Here is a 12,776-nt window from a genome sequence, read left to right as displayed (position 1 = left end):
CATCCACGTCACAGCCCTTTAACGTTTCCCATAAATATATGCCAACAAACTATCAGAAAACTAGATTATATGCCTAATTACTTATTGGCGTTATCATTCAAGCAGATCAAATTAAAAGCTTAAAATACCATCACAAATTATGCTTCCTGTACATGTATTGTCCAGTGGATGGCACACTATAGCAAATGAAACGCCACCAAACTTTGGCTTTGGAGTGAACCAGTTGTACCAGTGGGTATAACTGGTTCACTCCAGTTGTACCAGTTGCCACTTCAAGTTTCTTTCTGTTGCTAATAGGCACAACACGTTCTGTGGCAGAAGACTTCTTTTTATACTTCCATAATTTGAATTTGAAACAACCAAACCACAAAAGTAGTCATACAGGGTGACATGACCAGCATCAAAACCCAACCCAGTTCATACCCCCAGTTTGAACCCATGCACTCCTCTTTTTACATCCTTGTAAATACAGTTTATAATTTTAAACTATGAAAAAAAAAAGGTCCTCTTGTAGGGAAACTAGTTCATGCTCATGTACTCAATGGTGTATCGTTTTTGTTTGTTTTTGTGGTTTGTTTGTTTTTTTTTGGGGGGGGGGGTTAGGAGACCAAACCTCAGAAGAAACTGTCAGACAAGAAAAGTTCTGTCATTACACATTTTAGGACATCCTCAGATTTTTTCAGGACAACATCCTCACACGTTAGAACAAAGCCAGATGTCAGACCGAGGCCGTTTTTTTCTGAGAGTTTTTAGACCATTTTGTATGAGGTCGTTTTTTCTGACGCTTTGATTTCTGAGATCTTTTCGTCTAAATCCGTTTTTACTGAGAGCTTTTATTCTAACACCGTGTTTTCTGGGACATTTCCCACTGAGACCGCACCAATAAGGGCCAGAAGGCGACGCAAGATGCATCTGAACTGAACTACCCGAAATTAAATCAGCGAAGAAGTATGCAAGCAGTGGAGGGTTATGGGTAATGCTGTTCTTCTACCCAAACGCTCCATTCGTGATGCTTTCAAGGAACTACACATCCCATGTGCCTTTTCAGGATAGAAGACTGTTTTAATTTTCTGTGTCTTTAAAATTGTGAGATGTTGTAGGCGAAATTAAGCATCAAGGCAAGTTTGAAACAGTTGCTATTTTGTGTCCGTGGCAGAAGACTCTGGTCTCAGTTACGTTGTTTAGCTTAGCGGTAATGAAATCTGTTAAATGAAGCGATAATGTTTTTGCTTGGAGTTTTTTTCAGCTTGTTTTACTCCACAACGAGTATGAACTGCGGCTAATGTTAGCCTAACCAGCTTTTATTTCAGCAGGGCAGAGCGCGTTTGTTGTTGTTTCCTTGCACTTTACAGTGTTTCTATTGATCGTAAGAGAGACTTGAAGTCATTTCTGATATGAATTATAACGCACGAGTCTCTGTAATCAAAACTGTTAAAAAAACAACACACACACACAAAAAAAACACGCAATCATTGAGCTTAGAAAGGGAAACCTGCAAAAGTGCCACTTTTGTAAAAAATAAAGTGCTAACTATCTATGTCGTACTGGATGTTTGCAGCATTTCTCAAAATGCTGCAAACAAAAGTAACTTTACTTTTTATGTTGCTTTTGGAGAATGGCTTCTTCTCTGTTTGACTTTCCTCCCTTCACTGCTACAGGAGTTGTTTCACTGTGGATTATGACTTTCTCTAAAGCTTCAGGCAGCAAGGTCTTTTGTTCTGGGTTTGATAAATACATCTTTAACCAAAACACTCCTCTCTACGACACAGAACACATCTCCTTCCTGGACAGTAAAGTTTCAGACAAGACTGACTTCTTTCCTTGACAGAGGAAGATTTATCATTAGTTCAGTATTTTATGCAATATTATCATCATGTACGACTGTTTATGTAATATTTGCACAGCGGTTTGACTCAAGATTTTCCTTCAGTTACTCAAGTCATTCTGACTTCATTTCTTTTAGCGTCTCAGGCTCTTTAACAAACTCGGTGTGGAATGGAGTTTCCAGAAGATTTCAACCAGCTTGAGCTGCTCGACACCCACGGACACCTGATCCCCAGAGGGCCCACGAGTTCCTGGACCGCGAGCAAGGACGAAGAGGAAGAGGTGGACGAGGAGACGCACAGCGAGGAGTGGTATCAGGAAAAGGAGGACGCACTCAAAGAAAACCCAAAGGAGCTCGTTCTCTGGGCAGCAGAGAATAACCGCGTAAGTGCCATCAAGCAAGGGTTACACTTGACAAGGGCTTGAAATAATTGCTTTAAGGTCAGTCCATGCAGGTCATTATTTTTGTTTGTATAGTGTTGCATTTCTGGTCTTGTTATCCACATCATCATGAACTCTCCTGAACAGCTCTGTGGATGACTCTTAACAGGCTTCTCTGTTTATTTTATATATATAAAAAAAAAGAATGGTGAAAAAAAAAAGGACACTCCACAGTCTGTGTTGAGGCAAAATAATAAATACCCACACATGCATATCCCCCCATTAATTTCCACCAAATATGTTTTATTTGGTATTTTCTGTCATAAACCAGCCAGAAAGGAAAACACATAATACTTAATCATTTTTCCAAATATTTTTTGCCTACTTCAGCTGAAGGTTTTCTGGAGAATGTTGCTACCATCTTCACACATCTAAAGACTGAGATGTTTTTTTTCCAAAATGGAAGAACAAATGGGAATGCTCTTCCATATTCTGATGTGGGATTGAACAGAGCTCTGTTTGATGCTTAAAGCTCGAGATATTGTTGTTCTCTAACCAGATCCTGCTTTAGATTGCTCCAGAAGATTCTTCTTGACTTACCTGTTGTGGTCCTTGCTCTTCATGACCTTACTCATTTAACCTTCAAAAAACAGCTGTATTAAATTATCAGCTGACCTCTGAGAGCAATGAGTTGCATTTGATTTTTAGATGTGTTTGAGTAGAAAGGTCTGACTATGCCTCACAGGACTGGACCATATAGGAAAGAACTGCTTGGACTGGATCAAATATTATCTAATTATTCAGGCTCTCTGGTTGTAAAATATTTCTGTACACTTGTTATTTAGTTTAGCACATTATCTGATAGCACACAATCTGATAAAATACAGATTGTGGTTTCAACAAAAAAAATATCTTCAGGGTGTTTGAGTATTTAGCGAACTCTTGGGACTTTATTTAAAAAATATGAAACTTGGTGTGTTAAGGTGGCTCAGCCTGCAGTTATGTGCTTTTATAAACTCATTGCTATCTTCCTAGATTCGGACACATAAAACGAGGTGAGGAAGTTAATTCAGAGAGACGGCAGAGAGGTCAGATGAATGCGGCACGGAGACAAAGTGAGAATGATCATTTGTTCCTCCGAGGTTGTTTCTGGGAAACTTCTTTAGTTTGTTCAAGTTGTTGCTGCTTTTCTTTTGAGCAAACTGTTGTCAGTTAGTGAGTTTTCTGTAATGAGATGTTTTCCTCAAGTCTGCAGCTCGAGTTTGAAAATCAATTTGGTGACTGAAATATGTGAGAAAAATACCCTCAATTTGTTTTACCAAGAAAACTGTTATCTAATGCACCCGCAAACAAGTTTCACTCAAACTTTTAAATCTGCCGAAATATTATTTGCAAAAAAAACATAGAATGCAGTTCTCTAAGCTTGCTGCTTTATCCATTTGATATTTAATTTTGCTGAATATTTTGTACATTTTAAGTTAATTAGTGATTACTGCTATCTTTCTTTATAACAAAACTGTTAAAATATTTTGCATTTGCACCCTCATGCTCCCTAATTAGGACCAGTTGTATCATGATGTAATAAAATAATTTTAATAAGATGTAAACTATTTAAACTTAATCTCTGATTTACAAAAAGTCTTAGAGGTTCCCATGGTGACATTGTTTAATGAAGGAAAACAAAGTGGAGATGGGGAAAAAAGTGCAAAATTGCTGCTTCTTATTGAAGGAAGGGAAAGTAGCAGAGGATTTGTACTGGAATGGCGGTCTAACCGCCACCTGCAGGAAAGGCGGAAACGGTGACTCCCTCTTCCTCGTCTCAAAAATCTAAACTAAATATCGTAGAAGGTCTCCCCCTTCAGACTGACTGATAATCCAGCTCTCATGGTTTCACTCTGGTTCTTTTTTGCAACCATCTGTTTGTACAGATATTTTGGTCAGTTTCATTTTGTCTACATTGTGAAAAAGGGATTTGTTAAGATTCAAACAACTTTTTGAGATGACACAAGTCTTCACTTTACTTCAGTCATTGCCAAACTCTAGAAATCCGTTTGTTCTAGAAACTTGCGATCTGAAAATTGTTCTAAAAGCTTTTCTTTGACAGAAGGTATCACATTTTGAGGTAAAGTAACTATCTCACTCAAGGAAAAAAAATAAAAATAAAATGTGGCTTTTAAAAACCAGATTTGACCAGATTTTCAGCTTTATCTCTAAATCCATCAAAGTGCTGAGATGCATCTGATTTAGTCTTGCTGCTACATTGGCTTTAACATTTCATACAGTTTAAATGCTGCTGCAATTTTCTCAGTGGTATCATCGTGGTGAGACGAACAATTTTCTGTTTTCCTCGGCTCTCTCTCTCGCTCTCTTTAATAGCGGCATTCAGAGCGCTTCTCTTTTCCCTGCTTCTTCATCACGAACAACTCGTTCCTCCTTTCCTTCCTGCTTTTAGAGTAATCAGACAAGTACAGCGACTGTCACAAGGCAGATATTTTTATGGGACTTTCTAGTCTTCCATCAGTCTAACCACTCTGTTTGGAGGTGCTGAAAACTGTAACAAAAAAAAATGGAAAAGATTCTGCACTACATCCAGTTGAGACAGTAATCACAGCCATGCAGAGTCAGTCTCCGGGACGTGCACAGACTTAAGATTCACAAATTGCACAAGTTGGACTGACGGTGCCAAATTGTGTATTGTGAACGCTACTATGCATTCAAGGCATTTTAGCGGTGAATGCCGATTCACCGCTACAAAAATATAAGAAGAGGGAAGTAATGGTTTGGCCTGTCACAATAACAAATTTTGCTGAGCGATTAATTGTCTCAAAAATTATTGCGATAAACGGTAATATTGTTTGAAGACCTTTTTACACTGATTTAATGGAAATGATGTAATAATGTATGCAATGTCTTGCTTTAGATAGATGCACTTTATTTTCAAAAGAACACTTAACACTGGAACTGATAAACAAAACAACCAAAAACAAAAATAAAATGGATTCTCAGTCTCCATTAACAAAAGATGTACTGGAAAAAAAACTAAACAACATAAAGCCAAAGTGGAAATAAATGCTGCATTCAGTCAAAAGACTGCAGATTATGAAGTCTGTATATTATGTTGCCCTATAGTAATAATTAGATTTAAATAGAGAAGATGGGCACATCCAACTACCTGATGCAATAGTTCACACTACAGGTTTGTTGCTCCTATTTTCCCCTTATGACAATCTTAGAATGTTGGGTGTTCCAAGATTGTCGATTTCTTAACGGATCATCCTGTAGTGTGTGGTGTGCTACTGTAGATCGTCTTTGCCGGTCCGATCGAAATCAGGGGTTTTTCCCCACTGGAAGCTTTAACGCAGCCTGTTGAATGTGACAGGTAGCCAATCGGAAAGCACGGATTCCTCTCCACGCTTTCTGAGGGGAAATTATGGAGGGGAATCCCAAACAGCTGACACGGCGCAACCCGAAGTCCAGCGGACATTGGAGATGATAGTTTTAACAGCATTAATGTTTATTCAACATTTCGTGCAAAGAATATAGAAATGACAAAGGGAGGAGTTGGAGCGAAATTGCTACAGCAGTTGATAAACCCGGTAACTTTTCAGCTGTTCTTCCTTAACGTGATGTAAATAGGTTCTAATGATTTTCATTCGGTCAGGACTCACACATGCTTGCAGGTAGATTGTAGTAAAGCATTGATTAATGCCTGGTTTTAAAATTAGTTAACTGAAATTGTAGCCATTATTTTGTGCCCATTGTTGGACACCACATGGCAGGAACGAACCCCATCCAACCGTTATACCTAGGATTTCTGTCGGCTAATGTGTGGTCTGTCAGGTTTTAAAAATGGGCCGACAGCTCTAAGATCGTGTAGTGTGTGCTGGGCTTTACAATAAGGAAATGAGGAAGGGAGGATCAGTGGAGAGCACCGGAGTTGAGCCTTTTTTCATTCAGTGTCATCAACAGAAAGAGAAAAAGGCAGAAGAAACGATAAAGCCGATAAATTAAAATAAGGTTGATAGTTTTAATTTATCATGCGATTAATTGATTTATTGTTTATCGCAATAAACAGTAATGGCCTAGTCATGGTTATTAATTTAAATCCTGTCTTTTTATCTTGATAATATTAAGTTCTGCCTGATGAATGTAGGCAGAGAAATGTTGTTTAATAAGGAACATTTTTTTCAGTTTTGTAAGTTAAACCTTCATCCTGTAAAATTTGATGTGATGTTCAGAGTTTGTAAACTTTGATCCACATTTCCCCCTTGGAGTGTTGCACATTTTGACAATTTTTTTTCATGATCATAGTAATAATAATAGTAATAGTGGAAAGCAGTGGGTTTAAAGTGGCATACATACTTTGTTTTGCTATCACACGGTGTTTATTATCAGATCATTGCCATCGAATTAAGTCTGTCATTGGCTTTCCATAAATTGTATTTTAAGCAAAATAATTATGAAATTGAGCCATTGATCAGCGGAAGATTGTACCTAATTAAAAGAAATGTAATGTAATATGGATTGATAATGTAATATTTATTGGTTGTTTTACAATTGATGACTGATGTGTTATGATGAAAAGCACTTTGAAATGTGCTATGCAGAAAATTTGACTTGATAAATGCACACAATGACCTGTCCAGCCCACTAAAAATGGGTCTGTACCTTGTGTCTTCAAAGCACATGAAGCGTAATTTAACTGTTATGTAACTATTTCTGCTGAGCACAGCTATTGGTGGCCACAGTGCATGGATTAGGACAGTAATTATTATCCTTGAATATTTAAAAATGGCCATGTATTAATATGAATGACCCATTTTCTTTCGGGTCAGTTCTGTTAGCGGAGTCTCTCTTTTTGTGTGAGTACTGGACAGTCTGCTCTGCAATATAATTATGTTGGTCTGTGCTTTGACTATTTTTTTTTCCACACTGTGACTTGGTACAGTAGAGGTTTAGTATCCAGTGGTGTCTAGATGGAAAGCTATTACAGATTCTATCACACTGTGTTACTAGAACAGAAATGCTTGCAACACAGTTTGATATTTGTTAGCAATTTTTAACAAGGCAGAGAAGGCGGAAAGACCTTCAACCCCATTTTAACTGAGCAAACATTAATCTATAACGATTTCTACTGGGATTCTCTGTCAAAGTTTATTATAGTGTGTAAAATATCGCATGTTTTGCTGCTATTGGAAGAGTGGTTAGTCTAACCCAGCGTTTACATGTGCAATAAAGCTGCAATATGTAACTTTTATTTAAAAAAATAAGTTTTTACATATTTGTTAAAACTGCCACCATGTTATGACAATATAATACGAGACGGGTAATCTGTGTACAAATTTAGTTTTTCTGCTGTTTTCCTACGAACCTGCTGACATGCACAAAGGCATTGTTCAGTCAAACAACCAATCAGAGCCAGGAAGAAGCTTAGTGCTGTCAATCACCTCATGTACGTGCTGCTCACATCACTTGTCCCCCTTCCTCTCTGCTACACTATAGCTGGCTCACCACAACAGAGCCTGCCATGAATGCTCAGGCTAGTTAGCACGATGAATAAGCTGTTTTCCTGGAACAATAAGTTGTTTCTTTACCATTAGCACATTTAGCGGCGCGTACGCAAGCTTGATTGACAACACTAAGGCTTCCCTCCTGGCTCTGATTGGTTGTTTTTGACCAGGGGCATTTCTGCAGATAGCAATTTTCCAATATGCTGCAAATATCCGGCACATTTCATGACAGACACAACAATTATTCTGTAACACATGAAGTGTTGCTTTCTCTCACTCTCTTGCAGCCTTAAGGCTTTCCGATACTTTGTCCAAAATGTCAAAATCGGGTCTCATTGACGTAGTCACGCGACAAAAATTGCATCGTTTTGTTCACAGGAAGGCGTTCTCTTCTAAACAGGTCAGAGTCTTTTAACAAAGCTCTGGGCGCTCTCTTCGTCATCACTTTGTTTCCTATAAAAACATGACAGTGAAAATAAAATGGTAGGTGGTCCTCTTTGCCCAGTAAGTGCTCACAGTAAATGGTTTTGCTATTCCTTTTTTTTTTTTTTTAGTATATATATTTTTTTTACCCCTCCAGTGGGTCTTTTTGTGGGCTTTAGAGTCCCTTTTTACAAAGTAGGTTGACAGGAAAGGGGGAAGGAGAAAGACATGCGGTAAACGTCGCCGGGTCCGGGAGTCGAACCCACGACAGCCGCGTCGAGGACTTGAAGCCTCCAAATGTGGGTCGCGCTAACCCCTACGCCACCACGGCACGCCCCATGGTTTTGCTATTCCAGCCTGGTCGCACTGTGGCCTTCTCTAAGAAGATGAATGTTTTATTTATTTATTGTGTTTTGACCCAGCCGAAATTGACAGATTTTATTCTCTTTATGTCACATTCCTTGAAAAAAGCTCCATCTCCTGTTATTCCTCCAAGGATATTTATGTATTATTCCTTTTTCATCATATATTGAAAGGGAAAAATATGCTAATAGAGTCCAACTTGCCATCAGAACACAAAGACTTACTCTTTTCAAAGCCTGTTATTTGGGTAAGCTTGGCTGATGACTCACACAGCGAGCAATTTTCAAGAAGAGAATTTTTAATTACATAAGGTCAAAAATAAGTAGAGTGAGTTTACTCTGTTTGTAGATGGTATTCATGTTTTCAGGGAATTCTGAACTGCATGGCATTTTTTTTCAATTAATGGAGATGAAAAGGATCTTACTTGCAACATTGAAACACTTCTCTTTGAGTGTGGATGGTTGCTGTGAAGTGATGCAGCAGCAGCATGGTTTACTGCCTGTGGTGGAGGGTCATTAGTCGGATGTTACGGCTGCAGCCTTGGTGACGGAGTTCTCCTCCTGCCTGAATCCCTCAGGTTCAATCCAGAAGAAGCCACTAGGCTTCTTAAAGGAAAAAGTGACTTTATTTGATCCACTATAATTAAATTAATGAGTTCATTATCACTTAAAGATTTGAAGGTTTTATTCACTACAGCAAAGGAGAGTTTCTTTGATATGAATGTTATTGAATAAGACTTTCATTCTTCCGTCCATCATCTATACTCGCTTGTGTATTGAGCGTTGCGGTGGGGGGGGGCTGTTACCCATCTCCAGCTGTCGTTGGGTAACAGGCAGGATACACCCCGGACAGGTCACCTGTCCATCAGAGGCACACAGAAACACAACTCACACACACTCATGCCGAACCTTAGAGACCAATTACCTTAATGGTCATGCTTTGGACTGTGACAGGAGAAAAAAAAAGGAAAGTATAAAGAAGTCTCATAATGATTAATCAGATTCATCATGATGAATCAGTTATTGAAAAAAATCAATTAATTTAGTAATCACTCGAGTATGCTGACTCTCAAAAACCTGTGTATGAATTTGTTCTACTCAAAACTCGAGTCACATAGCTTTAGCTTCACCTGATTCAAATTCTGTAAAAAAAAAAAGGTCAATTAAGCATCTTTTGCTTATTCAAATAGTCATCAGATTAGCCCTTTGATGTTAAGTCCTGCAGAAGCCACGGATCTACTCACATTTTGACGGTAGAGGTACAGCTCTGGGGAAAAAAGGAAGCGACCTCTGCACCGAACCCTATTGAAAACCTGATGGTAAAACATTAGTATTGTTTCTAAATGAATATGAACTTGTTTTCTTTGCGTTATTTGAGGTCTGAAAGCACTGCATCTTTTTTGTGATTTTGACCATTTCTTATTTTCTGCAAATAAATACCAAATTTTTGCTCATAATTTCAGAGACATGTTGTCAGTAGTTCATAGAATAAAATCTTTTTTTTTTTTTTCCAGAGCTGTAAGTTATTTAGCTAAAGATGCTTCACCAAAAGGAATACTGTGGTTTTGCATTTTAGGCAATAACATGTTTCTGTATTTTAAAAATGTAATCTATCTTTTAATGTGTCTCTAAATGAAAAAATCGACAGGCTGTGACAATTAATGTTTTTCCCATTAATCATCAGAATATTGTTAAAATCGTTTTGTCGCAGCCCTTATAAAGATCTTTCTCTGTCCTGCATTGTCTCCAGCTCACCACCGTCCTCCGTTTGTTAGCTGCTGATCCTCTGCTGGTGCACTGCTGCGACGAGGACGGCTACACCCCACTGCACCGTGCGGCGTACAGCGGCCATATTGAAGTCGTGAAGACTCTTCTGGCCGCCGGCTCCGTGGTAAATCACCGTACGGTCGACGGCTGGACGCCCCTGCACAGCGCCTGCCGATGGAGCCACGTTGCCGTGGCAAGTTGTCTCCTGCAACACGGCGCCCAGCTTAACGCCCAGACCAACGGTGGCCTCACACCGCTGCACCTGGCCGCCTCCCACTCCAACTACTCCAAACCGAACACGGCACACATTTTAGAGTTCCTCCTCTCCAAAAGGAATCTGAAACCGGCGCTCCGCAGCAGCAGCGGGGAAACGGCCGGCGACGTAGCCCGACGTAGCGGCCCGTATTACTTTTTGTTTGAGATGGTAGAGGACTGCGTTAACGCGGTCCCGTCTGTTACAGCATCTTAATTTGACTTGTTTTTATGGATTACTATAACTAGCTTTTATGTTTCTTTGAGATAAAGAATCTCCGCAGCATGATGCGTTACCTGGGAATGGTATGTTTAGGGTGAGGTTCAGTGTTTTCTGCCTCAGCTGATACTCTTCATGTGGCACAAAAGTGAAATTTTGTCAAATTTTCAACACTTTTACTGAATGTCTACAGGACTAAACTTTAGACTTCTTTGTTATTTCTTTTGCCAATGGAGTTTTCTTTTCCCACTCTTTCTATAAAGAGCGGTTGGTGGAGAGCACAACAGAGCTGTACCTTTGCCATCTATAGTAAGCACTACTTTTGTTAGTGTCAAGTAAAATCTGAAAAAGTTCAGTTTAGTTTGGAATACAAACTGTGAAAAGACCAAGGGGCATGAACCCTTCTGTAAGGCACTGAAAGATATCCGATTCAGTCAAAGTTGGGTCAGTCTGTGAATGAACTACTTGCTTTCTTGCAGCTGTATGATGGGTTAATTATGGTTAAATGAAGCTGCAAATAAAGACTTGAAATTGAACCTTGTATTTCTTTCCATTTTTTTGTATTTTTTTTATTTGTGGGTAAGACAGAGATCACTGTGCAGTACAGACACCATCCTATGAGAAATGTGAATCGTTTACTTTCAACATCTTCTTCCTCCTCCATTGTTACTGGGTTGCATGTTGGATGGTAGCTCTGGAACCCAGCAGAAAAAAAGTCCTGGGTTTCAATCTTCTACCTTTGAGCTTCAGCTTCTTCCCACAGCCAAAACTTGAATGTTAATTAGTCTCTCTACATTACTCTTAGGTGTGTGTGTGTGTGGTTGTTAGTCCTCTGTGTCTCTGTGGTGGACTGGTGACCTGTCCAGGGTGTGTTGCTCAATAACAGCTGGAGACAGCCACCAGCTCCTCCACAGACCTGCATGGACAAGTGAGTGTAAACAATGGATGGAGGCATTGTCACCCCGAAAGGTTGCCAAGCAACATGATATTCCTGCATCTCGGTGTGGACTCATTTTGTGATTTGTCTTAAGATTTGAGAACTAAGCCAAATGCAGTATCTGTCTTTGCTTTTGTAAAATCTACAGATACATTTTCCCTCTTTAAGTTCAAATTAGCCACAGTACAATTTTTTTTTTCAAATGTTTAGCTTTTTGGCATTATTAGCCAGTTTAGTTACACGTTGTAGGTCATTTCTATCTTAATTTGTTGCTGATCAATTGTGAAGCTGAGTTGTGAGTGCAGTAAAACACCAAGTGGTCTGCTGAGTGTATATTTATTCAGAGCTCAGAGTTCTTATTCAGCACCTCAAGTGAACTCTGTCAATACTTTCTCTAGATATGATCTCTGATTCAAAATGCAGCAGCTAAACTCTTAACTGGAAGCTGGAAGTGAGAGCGACGTACAACGGCGGTATTGGCTGCCATTTTCTTATCGGATTGAGTTTAAAATTCTTCTGTTGGTTTTCAAAGCTGCAGCAAAAAAAAGTGTTTAGAATGTTTCTAATTACAGGTGATTATTTTGCCTATTTATGTAATTTTTATTTAGTTATACATGGTGTTACCATGACAACCAGTTATTTCCTTCAATTAAGGTTAGTTGGATTAGATTACAGATATAATTTACTCAATTGATTAGTTATGTTTACAAGTTGTTTAAATCGATTACTTTGTGTCATTTTACAGCTTTTTTTTCCTTTTTTGAACTTAAATGCTTCTGAGATGAAAAGCTGGTTGTGGTCACCTTACACACATGAAACCTGGCTGCACTGATCGGACAAGCAGGCCAGACTGCGTCTCTCTTTCTCAAACTAGCGGCATAAAAATGTAAACTTTCAGTACATTTCTGTTTCTGATTTATGTGTTTTCACACACACATAAATCCTCCCATGTCAGAGATTTGGGGCCTTGCTGAGGTTGTTCTCTGATGCCCTTCAGGCTTCAAGAATCCAGCCGTAGAGAAAAAGTCCATTTATCCCGAAAAAATTTAAAATTTTTAGCTTTTATTTCTAGTCTTTCTTTCGACTCTCGCTGAACTTTA

General features: G+C 38.9%; 1 protein-coding gene across 1 annotated transcript; it reads left to right on the top strand.

Annotated features, from left to right (window-relative positions):
- The first annotated feature begins 1,032 nt into the window (after nt 1-1,032).
- ankrd49 (ankyrin repeat domain 49) lies at nt 1,033-11,275 on the top strand. The gene is made up of 3 exons (XM_028019188.1): nt 1,033-1,118; nt 1,964-2,208; nt 10,251-11,275. The coding sequence occupies exons 2-3, from the start codon at nt 1,996-1,998 to the stop codon at nt 10,734-10,736; spliced, it is 699 nt and encodes a 232-aa protein (XP_027874989.1). The 5' UTR covers nt 1,033-1,118; nt 1,964-1,995; the 3' UTR covers nt 10,737-11,275.
- The last annotated feature ends 1,501 nt before the right edge of the window (nt 11,276-12,776 follow it).

Source organism: Xiphophorus couchianus, chromosome 5 (assembly GCF_001444195.1).
Source record: "Xiphophorus couchianus chromosome 5, X_couchianus-1.0, whole genome shotgun sequence".
Taxonomy (NCBI): domain Eukaryota; kingdom Metazoa; phylum Chordata; class Actinopteri; order Cyprinodontiformes; family Poeciliidae; genus Xiphophorus; species Xiphophorus couchianus.
The sequence above is the reverse complement of the archived record's forward strand: the minus strand, read 5'-3'. Positions and strand labels throughout refer to the sequence as shown.